General features: G+C 42.6%; 3 protein-coding genes across 3 annotated transcripts; 1 reads left to right on the plus strand and 2 right to left on the minus strand.

Moving 5' to 3' along the window:
* The first annotated feature begins 951 nt into the window (after positions 1–951).
* On the plus strand, positions 952–5,689 carry nle1 (notchless homolog 1 (Drosophila)). The gene is made up of 13 exons (XM_030100433.1): positions 952–1,006; positions 1,600–1,776; positions 2,068–2,288; positions 2,381–2,460; positions 2,545–2,621; positions 2,703–2,800; positions 3,087–3,279; positions 3,364–3,499; positions 3,589–3,635; positions 3,721–3,923; positions 4,037–4,196; positions 4,303–4,373; positions 4,909–5,689. The coding sequence occupies exons 2-13, from the start codon at positions 1,639–1,641 to the stop codon at positions 4,919–4,921; spliced, it is 1,437 nt and encodes a 478-aa protein (XP_029956293.1). The 5' UTR covers positions 952–1,006; positions 1,600–1,638; the 3' UTR covers positions 4,922–5,689.
* A 229-nt stretch (positions 5,690–5,918) lies between these two features.
* slc25a1a (solute carrier family 25 member 1a) lies at positions 5,919–9,767 on the minus strand. Its single transcript, XM_030100434.1, has 9 exons — positions 9,384–9,767; positions 8,969–9,076; positions 8,794–8,893; positions 8,546–8,684; positions 8,347–8,431; positions 7,772–7,876; positions 7,550–7,665; positions 7,400–7,473; positions 5,919–7,321 (listed from the first exon to the last, which is right to left on the minus strand). The coding sequence occupies exons 1-9, from the start codon at positions 9,625–9,627 to the stop codon at positions 7,207–7,209; spliced, it is 1,086 nt and encodes a 361-aa protein (XP_029956294.1). The 5' UTR covers positions 9,628–9,767; the 3' UTR covers positions 5,919–7,206.
* A 5,157-nt stretch (positions 9,768–14,924) lies between these two features.
* On the minus strand, positions 14,925–17,135 carry LOC115395735 (uncharacterized). The gene is made up of 6 exons (XM_030101375.1): positions 17,095–17,135; positions 16,793–16,922; positions 16,530–16,689; positions 16,318–16,391; positions 15,105–15,335; positions 14,925–14,986 (listed from the first exon to the last, which is right to left on the minus strand). Exons 1-6 carry the CDS (start codon positions 17,133–17,135, stop codon positions 14,942–14,944), a joined length of 681 nt encoding a protein of 226 aa, XP_029957235.1. The 3' UTR covers positions 14,925–14,941.
* Between the last annotated feature and the right edge of the window lie 7,097 nt (positions 17,136–24,232).

Below are 24,232 nucleotides of genomic sequence, written 5' to 3' on the forward strand. Positions count from 1 at the left end.
TCAGATGCTAGTCTGCTTTTCAGTGGACTTTTTGGTCAAATTATGCTTGAACATAGTTGTATATTTTGAGTCAGTTTACACTGAAGAAATTAAGGTCTTATCTCAATCTGTCAATCAAAAAGCATTACTGTGTATAAAAATCTGTGTTGAAGCTGACTGTTTCATGTTCAGTGTACTGATCCTCAAATATTTCCATCACCTTCTACACCCAAGTGCTTCTGAAATTCAAATAAAGATTGAAAACAAGTCCCTTATTAATGTCTTTGTGTGAACTCTCACACTGAAATGAGGTATATACTTAATATATATGACATATTTTAGATCCAATGTGTGTCATGACAGAACCTAATGCATTGAGTAGAATCATGATTGTTCTCTGATTTTACATGAAAATAAAGCTTTCAAGAATCATCCATCTTATTGTGAAGTTTTGATTTTTCACACCAGTATAATACAGAAAGTCTTTCTAGGTTCAAGGGAAAAAAGAAAAGGAAGAAATTAAGAAAGTGTGAGTGGAGAGGAAATTTCACTAAGCTAATTCTCTGGTACACAAAATGTATTTTACAATAACTATACTGAATATATATTTCCCTCACAAAAATGAATGTTGTTCAATCAGAGCAAAATGGCTGAAGAATAATCCAATGTCTGATTTAAGGAAATGACAAATGTTTTTTAATGAGGTGCACAGTGAGTCTGTCAAGCAACCTAAACCTTTGACACCAAGGTCACTTTACTCAAAAGAAATTAACAAGATATCTGTACATATTTATTATTATTATTTGAGGTAGTAGTAGTACTAGTCGTAGTATGTTTTGACAATGCTATTAATGGCGAAATAACAGAAACCCAATAAAAGTGAAGATGTGTCGGATAACCTCCCATGATTCTTTGCGAGAAGCCGGTCGCTGACATTACTACCGCTCTTTGAGTGTACATCTTTCACTGCGAGGCTCTTTGGCTACTCACACGTGGGGAGTGTTAACACAGTGCTAACAAGCTAAAGGTAAACCTTTAGAAACTTTCAGCGCGTTTATTCTTCTAAGCAGTGGCTTATATATGCTAAAATTGCTTTGATAACAGGTGACTGTTAGCTTTCTCAGCTGCTGTCGATGTTTAAAGGGTTTAGATGCTCAAAATGCCGGCTAAAACGTGCTAGCTCAGTTAGCTTAGTTTCTTGGTTGACGTCGGCTAGCTGAAATTAAATCGCCAACCTTCTCGTTTCAGGCGATAAAGTCGTTTTAACTAATCAGTTTTAACTCTTAACAGTGTGAGGACAGTGCTCTAGATTTAGAAACAATGATGTCGAGTTAAAGCTAATGATAAATGTACTGTGTAGTGTGGCTACCTATAAAGTTGACTTGTAAGCAACATACATAGTAATAATGATATGACAGCACATCATTCCTTTAATGAAAGCAACGATAATCACAGAACCAACACGTCATAAACCAGGCCTTAATACTTAATTAAGTATTGTTTGGTAGCAGGTATCGCTCACCTGACTAAAGAAAAACAGCCACATGGGGCACTTTCTTGCAGGTTATTTACACTCAGTGTCTGATTTTATATGTTTCTTCTTTCTGCTCTTTTGTGTAGAAACATTTTTGTCGGATTTGCATTCAGATCACAGACAGGATGACCAGTGAGGACGTGGAGCGACTGTTGATCCAGTTTCAGGATGAGAATGGGGAGGTCCTGGGCTCACCTTTTGACGTGCCACTGGACATTACCCCAGACAAACTGCAGCTCGTCTGCAATGCATTGCTCCAGAAGGTAACCTCTCATTATATAACCGATGAAGCTATTCACCCACACACACAGACATGTGAGGAAATCCTACTCTTTTTGTTTATCCAAACTTTATCTGGACAAGTGTCAACAATTATATATTAAAAAATGATAAATAATAAAGATGTAAAGCTTGGAAAACTACAGAGAGGACCTGTACCCAATAACCTTTAAGCCTCAGGTTGCAAACTGCTGCAGTAGTCCTTCACAGACCAAGGTATTCAAGCCATGCATAGGTGAGAATCAAAATAAATAAGTTTTTGTTTTTCACTGTAGGAGGAGCCAGTGCCTCTGGCATTTTTTGTGCGTGGGGAGGCCGAGGTGGTGTCCAGCCTGGGGCCCTGCGTTAAGGCTCTTGGGGTCGAGACGGAACAAGTCCTGCCAGTTGTGTACCAACCTCAAGCAGTGTTCAGGGTTCGAGCCGTAGCCCGCTGCACCAGCACACTACAGGGACACACAGAGGCCGTCATCTCCACTGCGTTCAGTCCGACTGGCAAGTGAGTGTGTTGCTTGCACACTTTTGTAGCTTCAAATCTAAAGACACACTGACACACTTTGGTAAAAAATTTAATGTTTTTGTTTGTGGCAGATATCTGGCCAGTGGCTCAGGTGACACCACAGTGAGGTTTTGGGACTTGACGACTGAAACGCCTCATCACACTGCTAGAGGTAATCATTTTCTTAATAAGGCCATAGGATTCATTATCATACAGGTTGAGAGTGTTGGAGTAACTTGTGTTCTGCTCCGTGAAGGGCACACACACTGGGTCCTCAGCATCGCCTGGTCACCTGATGGAAAGAAGCTGGCTTCAGGCTGCAAAAACAGTCAGGTATGCTTCAGATACATTGATTTATCAGGATGAATGTCATGGTCATAATGTAATTGTGTCTTTGTGCTGCCGTCTCTGTAGATCTGTCTGTGGGATCCAGTGACAGGTGCACAGGTGGGGAAGACGCTCACAGGACACACCAAGTGGATCACTTGGCTCTGCTGGGAACCTCTCCATCTGTGAGAAATATTCCTCTTATGGGTGAATTTTGAATGAAATAAATAGGCTTATTGGAGTAAATTGCTGTTGTCCCACATTGATAGAGAACATATTTACTAATGACTTGAAGTGAACAGAGTATTTTTATAGAAGCTTTTGGAGGAACCACTTCCCTGGACAGGATAATGTGACTTTAGTTCACGATGGTGTGGAGTCATTGTTTGATTCTGAATTGTGTGATTGACTGAACTGTTCTGCTCTGTTGGGTTTTTTTCTCTCTAATCCACCTCATCTTCTCTCCCTCAGTAACCCGGAGTGTCGGTACCTAGCCAGCAGCTCTAAGGACGGCTCGATACGAGTGTGGGACACAGTGCTGGGACGCTGTGACAAGATCCTGACTGGACACACTCAGTCAGTCACCTGTGTGAAATGGGGAGGAGACGGACTGCTCTACACTTCCTCTCAGGACAGGACAGTCAAAGTGTGGCGAGCGAAAGACGTGAGTATGAGGCCGAGGCAAATGAAGTATAAACGTGTTTTTAGCACAGAGATAACGACTCTGCATTTGTTTCTTCTCACATAGGGGGTGCAGTGCAGGACTCTGCAGGGTCACGCACACTGGGTCAACACCTTGGCTCTCAGCACAGACTACGTGCTGCGAACGGGAGCGTTTGAACCTGCGACGGCTACGATCAACCCAAAGGATCTCACTGGATCGCGTAAGACCTGCTGCTCTGCTAGGATGCTGCTGTCGGTGTGTTTAAGGCAGCATTTTTAATGCAAGTCCCGTGTTTGGTTTATTCTCCAGTGGAAGAGCTGAAGGAGAAAGCTTTGGACAGATATAATAAAGTCAGGGTAAGTTTAAACATACCACAAACTCAATGTTCCTCTCTGCTATTTCTCCATTTCTGTGGTCGTAACTCCGGTTCTCCTGCTGCAGGGCTCGGCTCCGGAGCGCTTGGTGTCGGGCTCAGATGACTTCACATTGTTCATGTGGAATCCTGCAGAGGAAAAGAAGCCTTTGGCCAGGATGACCGGCCACAGTGCCCTGGTCAATGAAGTGCTCTTCTCCCCAGACACCAGGCTCATCGCCTCGGCCTCATTCGACAAGTCCATTAAAATCTGGGACGGACGAAATGGAAAGTAAGAAAATCACCAACTTGCATTTCTGGTTATGTCCAGGCGGTGGAGCTGTAAGCCCAACGTCTGTCCTCACTGTGTAATTGTGTGTGTTCCTGCTGTTCCCTCGCCCTCAGGTACCTGATGTCTCTGCGCGGCCACGTGGCAGCCGTGTATCAGGTGGCGTGGTCGGCAGACAGCAGGCTGCTGGTCAGCGGCAGCAGCGACAGCACGCTCAAAGTCTGGGACATCAAAACCGGGAAGCTGAACATGGACCTGCCCGGCCACGCCGACGAGGTGAGCGCTCACACACTCGTGACTTCCTGACGGATGGGCGCGCAACTCTCGGTTCAATACTCGTCTTCTGTCTGTAACCCAGTCGGCCTGGTTTCTTGCTGTGCAGGTGTATGCGGTGGACTGGAGTCCTGACGGGCAGCGAGTGGCCAGCGGTGGGAAAGACAAATGTCTTCGAATGTGAGTGGGAGGCCAAAGGGCCTGGATCAGTTTCACTTCATGATACGGATTAAATGGAGGCGCCTTATGAGAGAAAGCCGTTTCTAAAAGTGCTGGACAGATTACTTTTGTTTCAAACATTGTTAAAGTCCTGAAGCCTGGGCATAGGTTGAATGTTTTAGTTTTGCTTGTTTGTCTGCTTCGGTCTCTGGGAGAATTATTTATTCACACTGAATCATGTTGAACACATGTTTTTCATATTTCAAAATGTAACTTGAAGTAGATGGTTGTGGTGGAAAAATAAATGGAACAGAAGCCATCGGGGATATTACGGCATCACCAAGTACAGACTCCTGTTCCCCTCCATTGTGATCAGACTGTCTAAGAAATTGTTTTAACTCAAGTCTTCACGGGAATTATCTGTTTGTTTTACTTAATTGTATGAGATTAATTTGCTCAAGTGTCGAATGCAAACTCCGGCCGCACAGTGTTTCTGTCCAAGATACTCACTGTTTCTCACACTTTAACCACCTGGTCTTGTGTTCTGTGTTCTCAGATGGAGAAGATAGCCACATCTCGGGTCTCATTCCTGACTTTGGAAGAGGATTCTCATGCTCTCTACTCAAGAAGCTGACATGTGGAGCCAAGACTGTATCTGATAACCCTTCTGTCAGCCATCAGTGGAATCATCACTGCAAATTCAGATTCAGGGGATCATATGACCGGACTCTCTAGGTTTGAAACCTACGTCTGAATAATGGCAATATAGAAAATGTATAATGTGAGACATTCATGCAAAAAAAACTAACACGCCGAGTGTGTCCGGATGTGTATTTCAGGGTTGGCATCTGTTTGAAAGAGCTGGACTTTAGTGCATGTTGGTTTATGCACATCAGAAGCTCTGACATACTTTCCAAGACTTGGTGAATCCTTATTGCGCTCCCATGCACAGAAGAACCCCGCCTTCACCTTCAGCCTCATCAGACAGGCTGCATATTGTGTGTGACAGGTGGGCAACAGGTGGGAGTGCTAATACCTTCCTCTGTGATGTTAATGCGGCCGGCGCTCACTCTGCTCCTTCAGCCTTTAATCTCGTCTGTCCTGCCGTCAGCAAAGCCGCGGCCTTCTGGGTTTTTTCCAGCCTCTGCGGCGAAGCCAAGTGTCACCAACCCTCAAGTGTTTGTCGTAACGTGTTCTTCGTTTGTCTTTTTGAAATTCCATGTCATCTGATTAAAAATGTGTTGTATATTAATGAGATGAAGAAGATATGGTTAACTGCACCATCAGACTGTAAATCACTCCTCCTTCAGTCAGTGAAATCAAGAAAATGTCTACCAGCCAATCGTATTGAATAAATGTTTTGAAATGATACACCTGGTTTCCGTTTGCATTTGTTAAAGACAAGACAGTGAGATTTTCATTTTATTACCCTTCAATTGTACTTAAGTAATTTAATTGCATGTTCTCTCCAAAGCTGGATTTCTCATATCAGTCCAATTATATTAACTCTTATGCAGTTCAGCGGCTCTGTTGCGTCTGAATTCATGTTTCATTTTAACGGGCACATTCAGGTTTATATCACGAGTTTATTGATGAGACTGCCATGTACCATGTATACTTGGGCGCATTGACATATTTGTAACAGTATTTTCCAAGTCATACATGTTTCTTCCCCCAAAAAAACAAACCTTTCAGGCTGCACAGGATCACCAAAGCTGTTAGTTTGTCCATGTAAAGCCACAAAACACAAAACCGATTCGGTTAAACCAAAATGTGCTTTTAGTGAGTGAGACAGTCAAACAATATAGATACAAAGACTGAACTATATCCTGTTGTTTTGATGTTTTTTTACCGTCAGAGAGGAAACTACTGAAGTACTGAGGATAGATGACTGAAGGGCTACTGTGCAAGGCTGTGTGGTGTCAGCAGATCTTAGACCTTTTATTTAAAATACGCCACCAGTTAAGTTTCTATGACAAGATGAACGGGGAATCCTGCGACGTTACTTTTTCCTCCTGACTTCACCCTCAGTGCTGGAAACCAGGCGGCAGTCTGCGTAACCTCTGTTGTCAGCCGTCGCCACGAAATGCGCAACGGGCACTTCCTGAAGTTCATAAACCAGGACACGGCAAAGAAACACAAACGCTTTAGTGCAACGCCGCCACAAGCACGGCCAAGCAAGCATTTACAACACGCAGGATGTGCTGAAGTACTGCACAGACAGCTTGAATCACTGCGAGAAGCTCGATTGGGTCCAGTCTGCTCTCTGCCCGGTGTAGCAAGAGTAAGTACTCAGTGAATCAGAAGACACATTTATGGTTTCGTTACAAAGAGTTCACTGGAACACATTCACAGGAAACAACAGTCATAGAAACTTGAAACATTAAGAGATTCTATCCCTTTTTAGAACTAGTCAAGTCTTCCTTTTTCCTTCTACTTTGAACCTTTGGTTAAGATCTGACCGTGTTTTCCTTCTCTAAACATGTTGCTTTTAATGAGACTCTCGAAGCAGAGCCTATAAGTTTGGTCTGTTAAATAAAAATTAAAAATAAAAAAAAAAAAAAAGTAAGAGCATCACCTCATTTGACTCTACCAGTTCTGCAAAATATAAAAAAACTCTAAAATGATTAGAATGGAGAAGTACATCAGCTACATTACTGCAAATAGACTCACGTTCCTAGTTAACGCTTGCAGATTATTTCATGTAACAGTGAGGAGACTGGCCAGAACGAGGCATCCTTTGCTCAGGGCGATGCAGAGAGCTAGTATAAACTCGAATAGAGGTGTTCAGTTGTGCGTAGCGCGAGGCACTGATCTGTGCTTTTCCCCGGGTCACGGCCGCCGTCCGGCCGGTCTACTGGGTGTGCCACACGTTGTTGAGTAGCTTCACCACCTCCTCGTAGATGACAAAGACTATGGCCACGTCCAGACACACGCGCCCGAGCCGGGGAACCGTCCCTTTGTAGAACCTGCGGGAAGAAACGCAGGAGGTGAGCCGCCTGCTCGTTCAGAGTGTTGCTAGAGTGGCACGATGCGGCGCTACTCACGCCTGCGGGCCTTCATGTTTTAAGATCTGGAAGGCGCAGTCTGCTGTGCTTTTGTAGCGGTGAGCTTCCAAACCCTGCGGGAAAAAAAGATCAGGATGTCTTAGAACAATAACCCGACTCCAGAAGTAAAATAGGGTGAATTATTCCTACCTGCATCCTGGTCTTAACTACATCTAAAGGTGTGTTTCCAAAGACGCTGGCTGCTCCCGCCGTCGCTCCGAACATGGCTGTGACGATCGGGTGCATTTCTTTTCTGGGGTCGTCACCTGAGATGGCAGAGAAAAACATACAAGAATAGAATTAAAAAAAACAAACAAAAAAACGGAGAAACTGATTACTAACAGAACAATGCTGCACGGGTGAGTCGCTTACCTTTGTACCAATTTCTCAGTGCGTTCATCACATAGAACCGAATAGCCTGATTGGTTCCTTGTTTGAGCACAGTCGCCGTTAGACCTTGATACGTCCCCCTCACACCTACATCCAGAGAAACAGTTCACGATTCGCTGTGAAGCATCACCACAGATACGCACACAGATCCGGCTGTCAAAGTGCAGTCAGCAGTGCCCTAAAGCTTCTTAGAGCTTTACTTTAGTCTCCGTTACAGTCTAGCCTCTGAGGGTGCCAGTGTCGCATTAGTGCCAGTTCCAAGCCATAAATGGAGTCAGTAAAGGTATCCGGCATTTAACTTTTGCCAGTTCAAATACAGATTCCACACTGGATCGGTTGACAATGACCGCTGGGTGCTGTTAGCCAACAGAGAGCCAGAGGAAGCTGCTTCGCAAACGAATGCCTGAAGTGACATTTATTAGGATGTCTTAACTAATGTCAAACAACAGTCGAGGGCCAGCCCCACTTTGAGAACCAGTGAGCTTCCTGTGAGCTATTTAATAGTATAAAGGTGGAAGAGAAGCATCCAGAGTCAATACAAAGTCATGCGGTCTCACCTTGTTCTCTGATGATCTCACTAACTCCATGGAAAAAGCCTCTGTATCGAGGATTGAGGGAACATTGGTCGTGGATCAGCTTCACCTGGAAGACAAGTGGGAAATCAATTGAATTAAACCAGCTGTCATTCATCAGAGGTGGATTTTTCACAACAATAAGACCAGAGAAGTAACCTCCTCCTCCTCCTCCATCACCAACCTTGAGCGTCTCCATGGGACAAACTACCACGATGGCCTCTGCTATTCCTGCCCCTAAACCGCACAGGAGGCTCCGTGTGTTGTCTAGCCGGCCGGTGGCATCTCGCATCGGATTACTGAGCATTTCAAACGTACCAAACCTGGAGAACAGGGAAGTAAAGGAGTCATTTCTACCACATTGAAGCAGAAAGTGCATTTTTCAATATAAAATCTGGACAAATTAAGACATCATTTAGAGGGTATCCTCACCTGACTGCAGACTTGGGTATAGATCCATAGAGCAGTGAGCTGAGCCCTCGATATAACCCTCTGAGGCCATGATCCTGCACGGTCAGCTTGACACAGTCACCTGCAGGGCAACCAGGACAGTGAGCAGGCACGCAATCCTGCAGTCAGCCCACTGCCTCCAGTCCCAGTGACCTACCGATCCCCCTGTACCGAGGCGGGTTGGCTCGCTCGTCCAGCTGCAGCTGGGTCTTGACGTACTCTGTGGGGAAGGTGATACAGATTTCTATTCCTCCTGCAAGGCCACCTGGATGAGAGGGCAGAAGAGAGAAACGCTGCTGTCAGAATTTGTTGATTCACCCTGCAGGAAGTGGTGCTGGTGATTTTTTTTTTTTTTTTGCATCATCATTCGTGTTTTCTTTGCAGGAATTCAAGGTGCAGAAAAAAGCAGAAGCTGCATCAGCCAGCTGCTGTGGCATCACTGCCGGCTGACCCACTTCCGCACGGGTAGCGTTAATGGGCGACAGATTGAGATTAAGCAGCGATGCAGGAAGCGAGAAGCAACGAATGAAACTCTGCAGTCTGAGAACGTGCGTTGCAAAAAAAAAACCAACCAGCTAGGATGGCCTTTCCGGGATGCGTGATCTTCCTGCCTCCGACCGCCGCGGCCGCCAGGTTCCTCCTCGCCGCGTAGGTCCGCTGGTGCTCCGGCAGAGAGCTCAGCGCCGCCGCGGCGGCCAGGCGCTGGGAGGATGGTGTCTGCCCACCATGAGGACCCGAGCTCGGGCATCCTCTCCGGGCCCCGCGGCTCTCGCACGGGCCCTCGCACACCGAGAACGGCTTCAGCAGCGAAGACATTTCGGCCTCGAGCTTTCTTTCTTCTTCTTCTTTTTTTTTTTTTTTAATTCTATAAAACCTCGGTGGCGATGGTTCCGCTCAGACAATATCAGAGACAACAACAACACGCACAGGCGCTCCAATGAGGCGGCGGAGGGAGTGTCGCTCTTCAAACAGCGGTCAGCTGATGAGGCGCGCGATTGGTTCCGCGCGCCGCCTCATGCCATAACCCGGTCACGTGACCCCGCATGACTTTTGGAGGAGGATGCTGACATGATGTGGCGGAGCAACATGCATAATCTCTCTGGGCTGTGGAAGATTTAGAATTACATACACTGATTAAAAAAAAAAAATTACCCTTTACTTGGTTTTTTTTAATCTTTTTTTTAAAATTGGGTTTATTATAAACATTTGAAATTGTTACAGCGATGAAAACAAATGTCCGTTACCTCTCGAAAGTAACGTACTTGCAAAGGAAATTGCAAAATATTAAAAATTAAAAAAAAAAAATTGTGAATTCTGCAAGCTTTCCCCATGTATGTTTTTTTCACTTTCCTCCCACTGTCAAACGTGTATTTTATACCATTGTTGATGCCAGATTACCTGTAGGTGTCAATGTGAGTGTGTATGGTTGTGTTGGTCCTGTGATGGACGGACGGCCTGTCCAGGGTGAACCCTGCCTTCACCTGTGGTTAGATGGGATCAGCTCCAGTGACCCACAGACCTGAAATGGATAAACAAGATGGATGGATGGATGGTGACCTTAAATTCCTTGCAGGTGAGAATGTGAGTGCTTGTGTCTGTCTCTCTCTTTATCTGCCCTGTGATGGACTGGCAGGTGGTCCAGGGTGTATCCTGCCTCCACCAGTGCCCAGCAACCATGAACTACATGGATGGATGTTGCAAACCGTGACCCAGGAATCACTGGAAACGACTCAGTTACTGAGTTGATATCAGCAGGCCTGATGACTGATTCACTCATTAACTTCAGCTGCAGGGTGGAAGTCAGATGGAGCTCAACAACTGTTGAAAGAAATGGATTTATGAACTAATGACAACGAGAAGCAGCAGCAACAAAACAAGCGAGATGAACTACCAACTTGTTGAGGGAAGCGGGTTATGAAGGTAAGTGTTTTTTTTTAATGGCTGCTAATGTTTCTCAGGCCTTGTGGAGGCAGGCTAACAGAGGCTAAAGCCCCAGCTAACAGCTGGCAGCAGGCCAGGTTATTTTTGGTTCGTCAACCCTTCAAAGAGAAATAATTGAGGCTTATATTAATGCAAAAATAAATAACTATGAATAAAATAAATAATACATTTATTATAAATAATAATAATAATAAACAATTTTGTCACTATCTGAGAAAAGATTCATCTTGAGCTACACTTATTCAAATAATCTAAAGACTTTAATTTTCCTCATAAGGACAAATGGATATTACAGCATAATTAAAAGCATGGTTACTGTTTTGCTCATCCAATTGGAAGGACATTTAAAACAATCAAGAATATAGGCATACTGAAAGCTAAGCCATACACCAGTATGCTTCACTGGTGACGTGGGTCTGAGAGAAATAAGGTTCAGGACTATCAAGAAATTGGAAACATTTTGCTGAATTAAGAAAAATCAGATGCTAGGATTTATGATTTTGACATTTTTGAATTGAGCTGAAATGGTGTAATCACAGAAAACCAAGAAATATTACTTCTCTGACTGTAGCACTTGCAGCTGACTGTATATGATGTGTGTGTTACTAAACATCCAAACTATGCAGATTAACTTTGTACTCCTATATTTTAGTCCATTATTTTGATTCTAATCTTCAGGGTTCATCCCCGCCATGGGCTTTCGGGTGTGGGGGTCAAACATGCTGACCATGAACAGCAATTTTGAGTTAGCACAAAGTCAATAAGCACATACATGAATGGTCTGAGAAGTATGTTCATTTATGCAATGCATTTATGCATTATGCAATCACTTGTCACTATTTTCACACCAATTAGTTGTATAGTGCAGAGATGTATGGCAGTTTAAATTAGAGTTGACTTCACATTGTGTAATGAACCGTGCAGTCATGACTTTGGGGTATTGCATTTTGATCCCTGCTCCTTTAAATAGTACTATTGCCATGCCAGAATGTGCACAGACACATCTCTCGTGCTCACCCCTCACAATGAAACTAGGTCAATGTTTCCATCCACACAAGCAACTTCCCCCGCCCCCTCGGCTGAAACAGAGGCATGAGCAACATAGACTCCGTCTGGACCACAAGTTCAATGTGAAGTGGCCAAATAATTATTTCGGTCATCAATTATGCTTCTTTTGTTTCACTTGAAGTTTTTTTTTGTTGTTTTTGTTTGTTTTTTTGTGATAGGTGGATGTGCACTCTACAGATGTGGACAAAATTGTTGGTACCCTTCGTTTAATGAAAGAAAAATTCACAGTGGTCAGAGAAACAACTTGAATCTGACAAAAAAAACTCTATGAAATTTAACCAGTGAAAGTGAGGCATTGCTTTTCAACCATGCTTTAACAGAATTATTAAAAAAAAAAAAAAACTCCAGAAACAGGCCTGGACAAAAATGATGGTACCCCTAGAAAAGACTGAAAATGATGTGACCAAAGGGACGTGTCAATCCAAGGTGTGTCCACTAATTAGCAATCACAGGTGTCTACAATCTAGTAATCAGTCAGTGGCTCATTTAGAGGGTGACAGGTAGCCACATGAAGTGAACCACACTCAACATGGACCAGAGGAAGCAAAGGAAAGAGTTGTCTCAGGAGATTAGAAAGAAAATTATAGACAAGCATGTTAAAGGCAAAGGCTACAAGACCATCTCCAATCAGTTTGATGTTCCTGTGACTACAGTTGCACATATTATTCAGAAAATCAAGTGTCATGGGACTGTAGTCTGTAGCCAACCTTCCTGGACGTGGCTGCAGGAGGAAAATTGATGACAAATCAAAGAGACGGGTAATACGAATGGTAACAAAAGAGCCCAGAAAAACTTCAAAAGAGATTAAAGGTGAACTTCAAGCTCAAGGAACATCAGTGTCGGATTGCACCGTCTGTCGCTGTTTGAACCAAAGTGGACTTCATGGGAGACGACCAAGGAGGACACCGTTGTTAAAAACATCATAAAAAAGTCAGACTGGAATTCACCAAACTACATGCTGACAAGCCACAAAGCTTCTGGGAGAGTGTTCTATGGACAGATGAGACAAAAATTGAAGTTTTTGCCAAGGTATATCAGCTCGATGTTCACAGAAGGAAAAATGAAGCATATCAAGAAAAGAACACTGTCCCTACTGTGAGACATGGAGGAGGCTCTGTTATGTTCTGGGGCTGCTTTGCTGCATCTGGCACAGGGTGCCTTGAATCTGTGCAGGGTACAATGAAATCGAGACTATCAAGGGATTCTAGGGAGAAATGTGCTGCCAGTATCAAAAAGCTTGGTCTCAGTCGCAGGTCAAGGTTCTTGCAACAGGACAATGACCCAAAACACACAGCTAAAAACACCCAAGAATGGCTGAGAGGAAAACATTGGACTATTCTCAAGTGGCCTTCTATGAGCCCTGAACTCAATCCTAACATCTTTGGAAGGAGCTGAAACATGACGTCTGGAAAAGACACCCTTCCATCCTGAGGCGACTGGAGCAGTTTGCTCATGAGGAGTGGCAGAAATACCTGCTGGAAGGTGCAGAAGACTCACTGACGGTTACAGGAATCGTTTGATTGCAGTGATTACCTCAAAAGGTTGTGCAACTAAATACTAAGTTAAGGGTACCATCATTTTCGTCCAGGCCTGTTTCAGGAGTTAATTTTTTTTAAATAATCCCGTTGAAGCATGGCTGAAAAGCAATGCCTGACTTTCATTGGTTAAATTTCACAGAATGTTTATTTATTACTGCTTTTGTCAGATTCAAGTGGTTTCTCTGACCAATGTGAATTTTTATTTCATTAAATGAACAATTTTGTTCATTTCTGTATATGTTTTCTACAAACACTCATCTGTTTATCAAACAAGGCAGGCAGCAGCAAAAAAAAAAAAAAAAAAAGATTCAGTTCAGTAGGTGATATGATAGTTTTTCTTGAGCTGCTTTTCCAACACCTTCATGTAACCAACTCCAGCAGAGCATCACCCAGTGGCTGCTTATGTCCACTGTCAGATGCTGCAGGCAGAAGAAAAGATACCCGTGTTTGAAACTGAGTCTTTACTATAGATGTACCATCATCAAGTTTTCTGTACTTAAAAAAACAAAAAAAGTGTATGTGTGTGTGTGTCTGTGTGTCTCCGTGTCCCATCATGGCCTGGTGACCTGTCCAGGTCATGCCCTGTCTTCACCAATAGTTAACTTTGGATCGACTCCAGCGTCCCACAACCCAGAATTTAAAAAAGTGGCGTTGAAGATGGAATGGATAGAGGTGTGATTCCATCATCTGGTTGAACGTTTTCCTCTGCATGTAATGCTGTTGCATATTCTATTTATTGTCAGACTTAGGAAAGGTTATATACTCTGACTACCAAAAGTCACTCATAATTAACCTCTAAAGCCATAGGCAAAGGAAATTAAACCTTTAATTACCACTAAATCTCACGCTCTTTTTAAGCAATTTAGTATCCAATAGTTTATTTGTTAATGATATGTCTAAAAGTAAAGATAAAAAGTACAATGGTTACTTGGTTTGAGGAATATTACAGTATTTACATAGCATGGTATGTGTGGTTTTGGTATTTATTATTTATTTGACCGACAGGCTTGTTTAGTCAATTATGGACAGGGTTTATTAGACAAAAGAAATAAAGATGACAAAAGGGAAGCTCACACTGAAAGGCTTGAGATAGAGTAGTATTCTTTTTTTCTTTTTTTTTTTGCTTCAGACATGGGTCTGCGAACTTTACACACACACAGCCATTTTTACAATCGTAATCAATAGAATTCGTCTGGAGTCTTAAACTGTGCACACGCATATTTTTCAAACTCTGAAGAAATAATGAAGTGTCATGGGTACGATTTTGATATATTTTATTACATTTTTAACTGTTGTGAACATTTTTAAAGGGTTATTTTTCTCTTGGGTTTCCCATTTTAGCCATTCTGCACATCATGGACATTTTAGACTCTTGAAAAGGAGAAGTCAGTAAACCCAGAAATGTAGTATTACTTCAAATAATTGTAATCAATGAAAATGAAAGAACTAAACAGCTGTTTAGTTGCATTAACAGATATTGCACGAAATCTTACGGTATGAAGAATTTTCCTGAGAATTTCCTAAAAACGGTGCCTTTTTTTTCTAAGCGAAGACTACGTTTCCTCTGAGGATGATGGTGTCTCTTATTTCTTTGCATTCCGCAGCCCTTCAAACAGCAGACACTTCGCCTGTGCACAGAGAAAGAAAACAGTCAGAGCTCTTTTCAGTAAAACAAGAGTGTCAATCCGTAGTGTTTGCTGCTCTGTCTATTTATGTCCGTGGCTGTTTACTTGTATTAGTGCCAACCTCGTGCCAGCGCAGTGTGTCAAGGGGCAAACCCAGATGGCAGTGGGGACAGGTGTCGGTCTGGTCGGGCATTTCCTGGAGCCTCTGTCCCCAGCAGGGCCCCTCGCTGCCCCACAGAGGACGGCATGTGGAGTGGGAGGAACAGGCCACCCCGAAGTGAGGCCGAGGGTCCGTTTGGTAGCTCAGCTTCTGGCCACTAGAGGGCAGTGCTGCAGAAGGATCGGAGTCTTCCTGTTCAGCGGGGACACGAGGTTTTAGAAAACAGTATGAACAATACAGAACGTAAATTACGTTCTACTTTGAAATCAGGATTTTTCTCTAAGAGTTTGCTGAATACACGATTATGTTACAATTAAGTAAAGACCTAGTTAGATTGGATGGCAGTAATGTCACATTGCTTCAATTTCAGTCAACTTCAAGTAAAAAGGTGTTAAAAAGTACTCAAGTTCAAGTGGAAGAAAAAAAAATTGGCTTGATTTACTTGTAGAAATCATCTACATTAAAACCACATTTCACAAACAATTCAGTGTGTAAAAATTACAAGTTTCTTTATGCAAGCAGATATTTTGCAAAGTCATTGACTATAAACCAACAGATAAAACAATTTTCTTATTGATTGGAACACATTCTGGAACATCTTATTTTAAAAGTTGAAAAGTGGTAGATAACAATGAAAACATGTACACTCTTGGAAAAAGAGCAACTGTTTGATAACTAATGTGAGTATTTCTTATGTGTTTCTTCCACCCCTGAATATATCAAGAACAATCATATGAGCCCACAGACTCACTGTAATACAGTCTCACGCCAGGTAGGGGAGTCACATTTCTCTTTTTGTAGTTGTTGACTTGCATAAATTATTAAATAGCTCAATGACAAGTACACATGAAGGGCGCATTGACATAACTTAAAAAAAAATAATGGCAAAGAGAGATATGATTATTTTTAACATATAATATCAAACTTTTTTAACCTTGTACCTGCATGAGAACTAGTACTCAGCTTATATAGTAAACTTTCTTCAACTGAAAGTACTTTCTTTTCATTTAAGAAAATACAAATTCCTTATAAGAGCAGGCCTTTTTGTTTGCATAGCATCATAAGTTTAAAACTGATAAATTAAAGAGTTTATCCATTCAGTTTGTGTTGGTGACATAATCTGTTGATGTGACTGTTTTACCTGATATGCATATTATAGTTTAAATGTGACAACCTGTTTTGCAGCTTCAGGACGATAATCTGAGTCCAAAGACCTCAAGCAATAAAAGCAGGGATCCGATGAATGATCTGCAAAAAGAGAAACTATAAAAAGTATGACAAAGACGCAAGCTAAGTTAAAAATTTCTTAGGTCAGTTTATCACACATGTGCCCATTCTGATAAGAAATGCCATGCAGTCTGCATTCCACAGCTAACCGTGGCTTACTCTGTGAGTTGGAGGGATGAGATGACTCTGAGGGGGGGCTGAACTCGTCCTCTGCTGGCAGGGGGGGCTCTGGGAGGCAGTCAGTACTCTCCTGTGTCGCCGTGGGAGTCAGAGTCCCCTCAGAGCTTTCTGCACCACTGTTATGCTGATCCTCTCCAGCCTTCAGCAACAACACGAGCCAGAACACAAAAACAGAAATCTGAGTTCATTTTTGACTTAAACTCGAAAAAAAAGACTAAGTTCTTTCTTTCTGTTAATATGACCTGGCTGGGCTCTGCCTCTCCATCACTGGCTCCACAGTCAGCCTGGCGGTCCTCCTCTGGTTCACAGAGCTCATCGCCCTCCCGGGCGCAGCTCGGCGGCGGGGTTTCAGCCTGGGTAGAAGTCGTCCCACTGCGGTTTGGAAAAAAGAAGCGTCACAATTAAAATGCGTGCCCTCCTAACCACTTGACCAGAAGGTTATCAGCTGATCTGTCTACATCGGCTCACGCCGACTCGGCCTCTACGGTTACACTCAAGACAGGCGCCTGATTATTGGGAAACGTTCATCTTCTCCTTGCCTCACCTTTGGGTGCCTTCTTCTCGTTCCTCCCTCTCTTCCTCCATCTCCGCTCATGTGTCTCCCTCCCAGGGTGCCTGTTGTGTTATTCCTCTTGATCCCGCCGTTATTTGACTTTTCCCTCTCGTCCTCTCCCCGGTGTGTTTCCCCCCTCTCTGTCTGGCTCTCGGCTCTCCTCCCTCCCTTTCTGTGTGTGAAACGGAAACTCCGGGCCTTCAATATTTGATGTGTCTGAATAGCTCACAAGCAGGTTTCTGTAAAGAGTCATCAGGTGAGGGCTTTAATGTCCTTGTGGTGGAGCGTGCTTTGACATCCACAAACCTGCTCACACCATTGCTGAAAACGAGCTGGTCGATGCTTCATTTCGAACTTCTGAAAATAAAAGTTCTCCAAAAATAGAAACCAGAAAGTTTGCGATTTCATGCAGTGCGTCAGTTTCTCCACCTAATTTTGGAAACCCGTTATCATTCTGTAAGAGTAAAACTGTGACTCATAGGGATGACTCAACAGTGGAAAACATATGCGTCGGTACTGATGACTGATGATTTTACAGCTTTTTGTTGTATTTCAGTGCTTTTTGCTTTCTATACTTTATGACTTATAGAATATTAAAACAGGTTTGGTTTATAGTCACTACAAATATAATAGTCAAATCAGATGAACAACTGTTTCAAGTATAGGCAACAAAATACTGTACCCGAGTATGATTTCATGGTTCTGAGGTATTTTTTATTATTATTATTACAATTTTACCCATCTTCCTAGGCTTTCAAAAGGTAATACTGAATGCCATGATGGAAAAAAAAACTTCATTTATTAGTAGTCTTGTTACTCTGCACTAAAGAGAGAGGAGTTAATCCAAATCGAAGGCTTCATCCTGCTCAAAATATAAAGGGTCCACTGTGACCTGGATCAGTGGTCTTCAAAGTGTTGGGTGGGCCTCCCATTCAGACTGCAGCAAAGATCTGAGAGTCTATAAATAATAAGTTAAACATCACACTTTTTTTTAGTAAAATATGCATTTTTATAGCTGAATTTTAAGTTTTATGTGAGCTGAGTGCACGTGCCTGTGATGCACTGGTCTGGATAAAGCGCTATGGAGGGCGGATGGATGGATATATGTATTCTGCACACACCTCCAGCGTCCATTCAAGACTGCCATCTTGTGCACAGCAGCATCGTGACTGCAATGTTAGTAACGCCTTCCACCAGCAGATGGCGAAAAAGCATTTCCTGCGAGGCCCTCAAACCGTGGTGTAGGCGGATGAACAAGCCCTCAAACACATTTTAACACTGGGAATTTCTGTCTTACTCTCTTTTTCCACCCTTACCCATTTTTTTTTCCTCTCATATTGTCCAAATTTTAATTCATTTGGCTTCTTCCAGCGTATGAACACGAACATATCTTTTCCTTGAAAGGAATCCCAGACAATCTGAGCGGCAGCAAATATCATTGGGTGTTGATTTTCAAACCACAGTGATTAACTCCATGATGTGACTGGGATTTTAATTTCAGGATTGAGCTGTGGAGCCGCGGAATGTGCGTCTGTTGCTGTATCTCCATACTGCGTGTCGACCGTGTATAGGCGCACTCGCCGTCGTGTGTGCACCACTGCATGTATTCCTGTAAGTGCAGGGCAGGTAATTAGAGTGTTTTTTTTCCTGTATATGTGTGGTTTTTTTTGTGGGAGGAGGGAGACAGGACATAAGTGGAGATGACTCACCAGTCTTTTGTGACAGTGGTGCAGAGAGAGTGCTTTTTACCCATTTCTCTCCCTTGGGGCTTGCATACAAAACAAGAAATGGAGAGAGGATAAAGAAGAAAAGGAAAGGAAGATTGGGTGTTTGGTAGCATTAGAACGGAATGGAGGTGGGGGGGGGGGGCATGGATAATTGAAGAATAAAGGGGAGAAGATGGGAATGAGGGTGGAGAGCACGACAAAGAAAGAGATGAAAGGAGTGAGCAAAAAGACAAGGGTTGAAGGGATCATAAACAAAGGATGCAGTTTCAAGGAAGAAGCCTCAGCAGCGCTGCCTCTGGTGTCCTAATGGCTGCTGAAGACATGGTTGATGGGGTGTATTATGTCCAACAATGGTAGTTTAACACACAATTCAACAAATATAGGGGGGAGACGTGACTCACAGTGACGAGATTCAGATATAATTTGAAAAGCTCTTTGAGGTCAGAAGCTGTTGTAAGGGAACATGTTGACTCTTTGAGCTGATTATATAGATTTTATATAAAAAAACTTAGATATTTCTTGATTTATTTGGTATCGAAATTTTACTTAATATCTTCTTTATGCCTTCATACGCCGGCCGCCATTTTAGCTGCAGCATTCATGTCCCGGTACGTAGGGAGACATGTCAATTTCTTGTTTTGAACAAGACATCAATAATCCACAGAGCATGACTGTGAAGTTAACAGATCATTCTCTCAAATTTTGAAGGTCCATAATGTTAGATTTTATTCAGTTCAGTTCAGTTTTATTTGCATAGTGCTAAATACAACACAATCATTTCAAAGCACTTTTACTGGGGAAAAACCCAACAATTCCACTGGCACAAGCGTAAGTGACTGTGGAAAAGGAAAAAAAAAAACTTGCTTTTGCAGAGTCAAGCTCAGACATGGAGACTTCCTGCTGTGGGTTATGGGATAGAAGAAGAGAGAGCGAAGAGAAATTCAAACCCTGGTTCAAGCAGGGCGTAGGGGTTCTCCATTTACTTGAGCAGAGATCCGCTCGCTGCAGATGGAGGAGGCTCAGACCACGAACTGCTAGTTCCTCCGTCAAGATGTCAGCATGAGAGGAGCCCGATAGCTGAAAGCTCTGCCTCCCGTTCTGCTTTTAGAGAACCGAGGAACCTCCAGTTACAGCACTCACAGCTCTTGAAGATATGACGGGGCCTGCTTATTAAGAGCTTTAGAGTAAGAGACGGATTTTAAATTCTAGTCCAGATCTCACAGGAAGCCAGTGAAGAGAAGCTAACATTGAGGTGATGTGATCTCTCCTGCTGGTTCTTGTCAGAACTCTTGATGCAGCATTTTGAATCAGTTCAGAGCAGTTTTTCAGACACCCTGATAATAAGGAATTACAAACGGCCTACTCTGGAAGTAACAAATGAAGGGATTCATTTTTCAGCTTTGGTCTGAGTCAACATGTTTCTTATTCTAGAGATATTACTCAGGTGATAAAAGGCAGTGCTGCAGTTTAATCTTGTTTAATGTGGGAGTTAAAGGATAAGTCCTGCTCAAAAGTAACTCCCAGGTTCCTCACGGTGTTACTATGTTTTGAGACGAATAAAATAACTTCAGTTCTATTTGAGTACGGAAGCAGAAAATCAGTTAATATTATGTTTCCTGATAATATTCCCTGCCATAAGAATGTATAACGTGAAGAGTAGAGGTCCTAGGACAGAACCCTGTGCAACTCCAAGTTTAACTTTAGTCTGAGCGGAAGAGTCATTGACAGAGTCAGTAACATAACCTGTCCCTAAAGATAGATTGATCTGATCTATTATTGATGTACTAATCATCAGGAAAATATCTCTGAACAGTCTAGTTGGGATTGATCTCACAGACATGTTGGGTTTCATGAGGCCACAGTTGAGGATAACTCAGAGAGTTCTACAGGAAGGAAGCAGGGAAACTGAAAATCAGGTTCTACTGATAAAGCTGAAGATGTGGTTGAGTGGTTAACTTCTGAGTCTTTAGTCCTTTCAAACACAAAACTGTAGGAAAAGGTGGGTCACTAACAAATAAAGTACATGTAAATTTAGCCAACATGACGTCCTGATTGTACCAGAAACCAACACATCTACTTGATTGAGTGAGAAAGAATAAGAAGCGTTTAGATGTCATGCCAAAAAATCAACAAATGTGAGCTTTTGTATGTGGAGTTTGTATTTCCTCACTTTTCTGTGGGTTTTCCAACTTAAACACTAGTTATAGGTTATTCTAGATTCCATTAGTATTTCCCCCAATCTCAGTTTGATTGTCTCCATCTTCTGTGACCCTAGTCTGGATCAGCAGATTTAGATGAAGCATGGATTAAAGGGTTTGATTTCATGTCGTGTTTCACACTTGATAGTACATGTATTCAAAGCTTTTGATCATTGATCCAACTCTCTCATGAGCAGAACCTTTGCCAGTAAGTGTTGTAAACGTGAAACTCTTTCTTTCTAATGTCACACTGACATTTGAAGTCAGAGGCTGAACCGAAGCCCCACAGCAGTAGATCTTTAATGATTATTATTTAATCACATTTTGAAGGGTGTTCAATATTCATACTCCTAATGGCTGACATTTTTCCTCACATTTTTGTTTCTGTGAATGCAAGGGCTTCTTGAGGCTATTGCTGATGAACTGTTAGGCTGTCAGAGCCTTGTGTGCCAGGCCGCTGGATGGAAACCAAATTTCGTGCCTGCAAGAGTTGGAGCTTTCTGAAAAATTCAAATTGCAATTTAATTATAGCGCACCCACCAGGCAAAATATAAATCATTACTATAAGGACGTAATGTGATCTCAAGCTTGACAATCACATCCTATTGTGTTGGGAATTCTGTAGGCCTCCATTGTGTAGCGTGTCAAAAAACATGAACGTGGGAATGTAAACACCGGCGTTTTAACAAAGCTCCTCTTTGTCCGCGCCTCAGCAACAAGATGGTAATGAAAGCTTTTTTTAAAGTCTGCAGCTTCAACACACAGCTCATGTATAATCGGAGAAGACCTGCTTGAGTGTCAGTCCTCTATCATCGTCTGTACGCAATAAAAAATCCAACTAATTCCTCTCAGACAAATTCATAACTGCATGGATCATTCTTCATTCTGCCGTTCACATGATGTCTGCTTTCTTTAATGCCAGCTACGACGTGTGGCGGCCATTAGATATCCTCTTATCGTCACCAGCAATTCACCTCTAATGCATTAGCGAAACAACAGAAAGCTCATTAACTTGGAAGGTTAGCAGTGTTTATCCAATTAAACTAGCATCGATTTAATGGAAATGTACTACCAATTTATTGTTGCAGAAATGTGTTTCGTTGATTAGTTTTCATCTGAAGTTATCAGCCATTGATTTTGAATTAGACAATGTTACATTGACAGTGTTCAGAAATATCAAAGTGACAGCTTGAGTTTTTCCACTCTCAATTTCTTGGGTTCATTTTTTTTTTGTTGTCGTGTATCTGGCGGAGCTGCCCTCTGTTTGTTTTGATTATGATTAAATGCACTTAATTCAATTTGTCAAGTTAGACTCTGCTTAAAAAAATTTAATTAATCAAATCTTAAATTGCATTACAGATCAAATTAAAGGCCGACAGACAGCTGCGGCTTTCGATTGCTTGTGAGCAGATATCTTTCGAAGGAGGCATGTGAGCTCCCTCTCGTCTCTCTGATTTACTTAACTTAGGTATTACTTCTGCTAATATGTCGAATCTGCTCCTCAAGAAGAGCTGAGATCTCTGCTTCTGGAATCTCAAAGCAAATCTGAATCAGACTGAAATAACTACATGAACAGCGCAAGTGTGTTTGTCCACTGTTTCAGGTTGTGGGTCACTTGGCTTGCAGAGCTAACACCCTGTCAGAGCAGTATCTTTATTAGAACATGTTACCAAACTAGTTTTATGAAGAGATACGTTTATATTTAGCAGACCTGACATCAGTGTAGCGCTCGGCTCTCTCTCTCCAGCAGTCCCGGTTTTTCATGTGGCCCCTCAGGATATTTTAATGCCCACCACTGAATCAACCGAATGAACCACACTGACCCACATAGCGCAGACAGCTCAGCTAATATTGTCACAGCAGCACGACCGCATCACATTATGCCTACATTGTTTAGACATATTAACAGTTAAAGGTACATTTTTAGAACGTTGACTCATTTTTAATTAGCTACTGAAATACTAATGCTGTGAACAACTTCTGATGAAGACCAAATAAGTATTTTTCAGCTACTTCTGTTGTGTAAAACTGCTTCTTTTCAAGAGACATAATGATGCAACTGTGATAATCTAAACTAACTACAAAGTAGGATTAACTTCAGACTCATGAGTCATGCTGATAATCTATTTGAGCTGTGTCTCATCCATAATGGTCACGTTTTTCTCTTTTCTCTTTCTTTTTTTTTTTCTCGGTCGTGCCTTCAGCGTAGCTCGATAAAGGAAGGTTTCCTGTCCTTAATGAAATCCTGGACATCGCGGCAACAAACAGATTCATTCATCTCCACAGTGAGAATATTCACAAACTGCCAGGGAATATCCGAATTCACCGTCTCCCAGAATATCAGTCCCCAAGCCAAGGTGGAGGCCCGAGAGGCACAGTTCCAATCAATCGAGGAGCGAGTGGGAAAGGTAACATGTGATTAGGTTATAGTGGCAGCCCGCTAATCATTGCCAGTGTCTGCAGCACTTCACAGCCGACGTAAAGTTTGTTTTGATGCCAAACAAGCGGCAAATCAGAAGCACTTCAAGGAATTATAGCAGGAGGGCATATTGCCTGTGTGATGTGCGAGTGAGGAGGAGGTGTGAAAACAAGATATGGCAAAACCTATCTACCAAACACCTTTCCACCAGCCGGCTGGCGGGCCCGAGGCAGCAGCGAACATGACTCAATCTTTATCTTGAATGCCAGCAGCTAAATTACTATACAGCTCAAAGAGAGAGAGAGAGAGAGAGAGAGAGAGAGAGAGAGAGGGAGAGAGAGCGTGCGTGCATATGTGTGTGTGTGTGGTCTTGCGCAGTAAAGTGTACAGATGGATGACTCATCCACCAATCATGTGACTCATCAATCACTGCAGTTACCATTTCCCTCCCTCCCTCTCTCTCTCTCCCTCCCTCCCTCCCTCTGAATTTTTTCATCCTCTTTTCATTCCCATTCTTGCTGCTTTTTGCTTTTTGGACTTCATTTTCCTATTGTTTGGAAATATAATACACTCCTATAGTTTTCTTTAATCCCTAAATCGCCTCCACTCCGATGAAACACGGACTTATACGAGTCGTGACGTTTCCGAGCCTCGACTGATTGTCTTCTTTTATGCGTTTGATTTTTTTTTTTTTTTTCATCACTCAAGAACCAAGTGTTCCTGCTTCAGCTGCTGCTGCAGAAAGACAACACAGCACTCTCCAAAAAGCCATTAAAAAACTGAAC

This window comes from Salarias fasciatus, chromosome 10, assembly GCF_902148845.1.
Source record: "Salarias fasciatus chromosome 10, fSalaFa1.1, whole genome shotgun sequence".
Lineage (NCBI taxonomy): Eukaryota > Metazoa > Chordata > Actinopteri > Blenniiformes > Blenniidae > Salarias > Salarias fasciatus.

Excerpts from the sequence above, each read along its gene's own strand:
- nle1 (XM_030100433.1), top strand. The coding sequence starts at position 1,639 with ATGACCAGTGAGGACGTGGAGCGACTGTTGATCCAGTTTCAGGATGAG. Across the intron at positions 2,289-2,380 it reads GCGTTCAGTCCGACTGGCAA|ATATCTGGCCAGTGGCTCAG; the intron begins GTGAGTGTGTTG and ends TGTTTGTGGCAG. Across the intron at positions 3,636-3,720 it reads ACAGATATAATAAAGTCAGG|GGCTCGGCTCCGGAGCGCTT; the intron begins GTAAGTTTAAAC and ends CTCCTGCTGCAG.
- slc25a1a (XM_030100434.1), bottom strand. The coding sequence starts at position 9,627 with ATGTCTTCGCTGCTGAAGCCGTTCTCGGTGTGCGAGGGCCCGTGCGAG. Across the intron at positions 7,877-8,346 it reads TGAGATCATCAGAGAACAAG|GTGTGAGGGGGACGTATCAA; the intron begins GTGAGACCGCAT and ends CTCTGGATGTAG. Across the intron at positions 7,474-7,549 it reads TAGTTAAGACCAGGATGCAG|GGTTTGGAAGCTCACCGCTA; the intron begins GTAGGAATAATT and ends TTTTTCCCGCAG.
- LOC115395735 (XM_030101375.1), bottom strand. The coding sequence starts at position 17,135 with ATGGAGGAAGAGAGGGAGGAACGAGAAGAAGGCACCCAAAG. Across the intron at positions 16,392-16,529 it reads TCATCCCTCCAACTCACAGA|ATCATTCATCGGATCCCTGC; the intron begins GTAAGCCACGGT and ends CTCTTTTTGCAG. Across the intron at positions 15,336-16,317 it reads GTCCTGAAGCTGCAAAACAG|GAAGACTCCGATCCTTCTGC; the intron begins GTTGTCACATTT and ends CCCGCTGAACAG.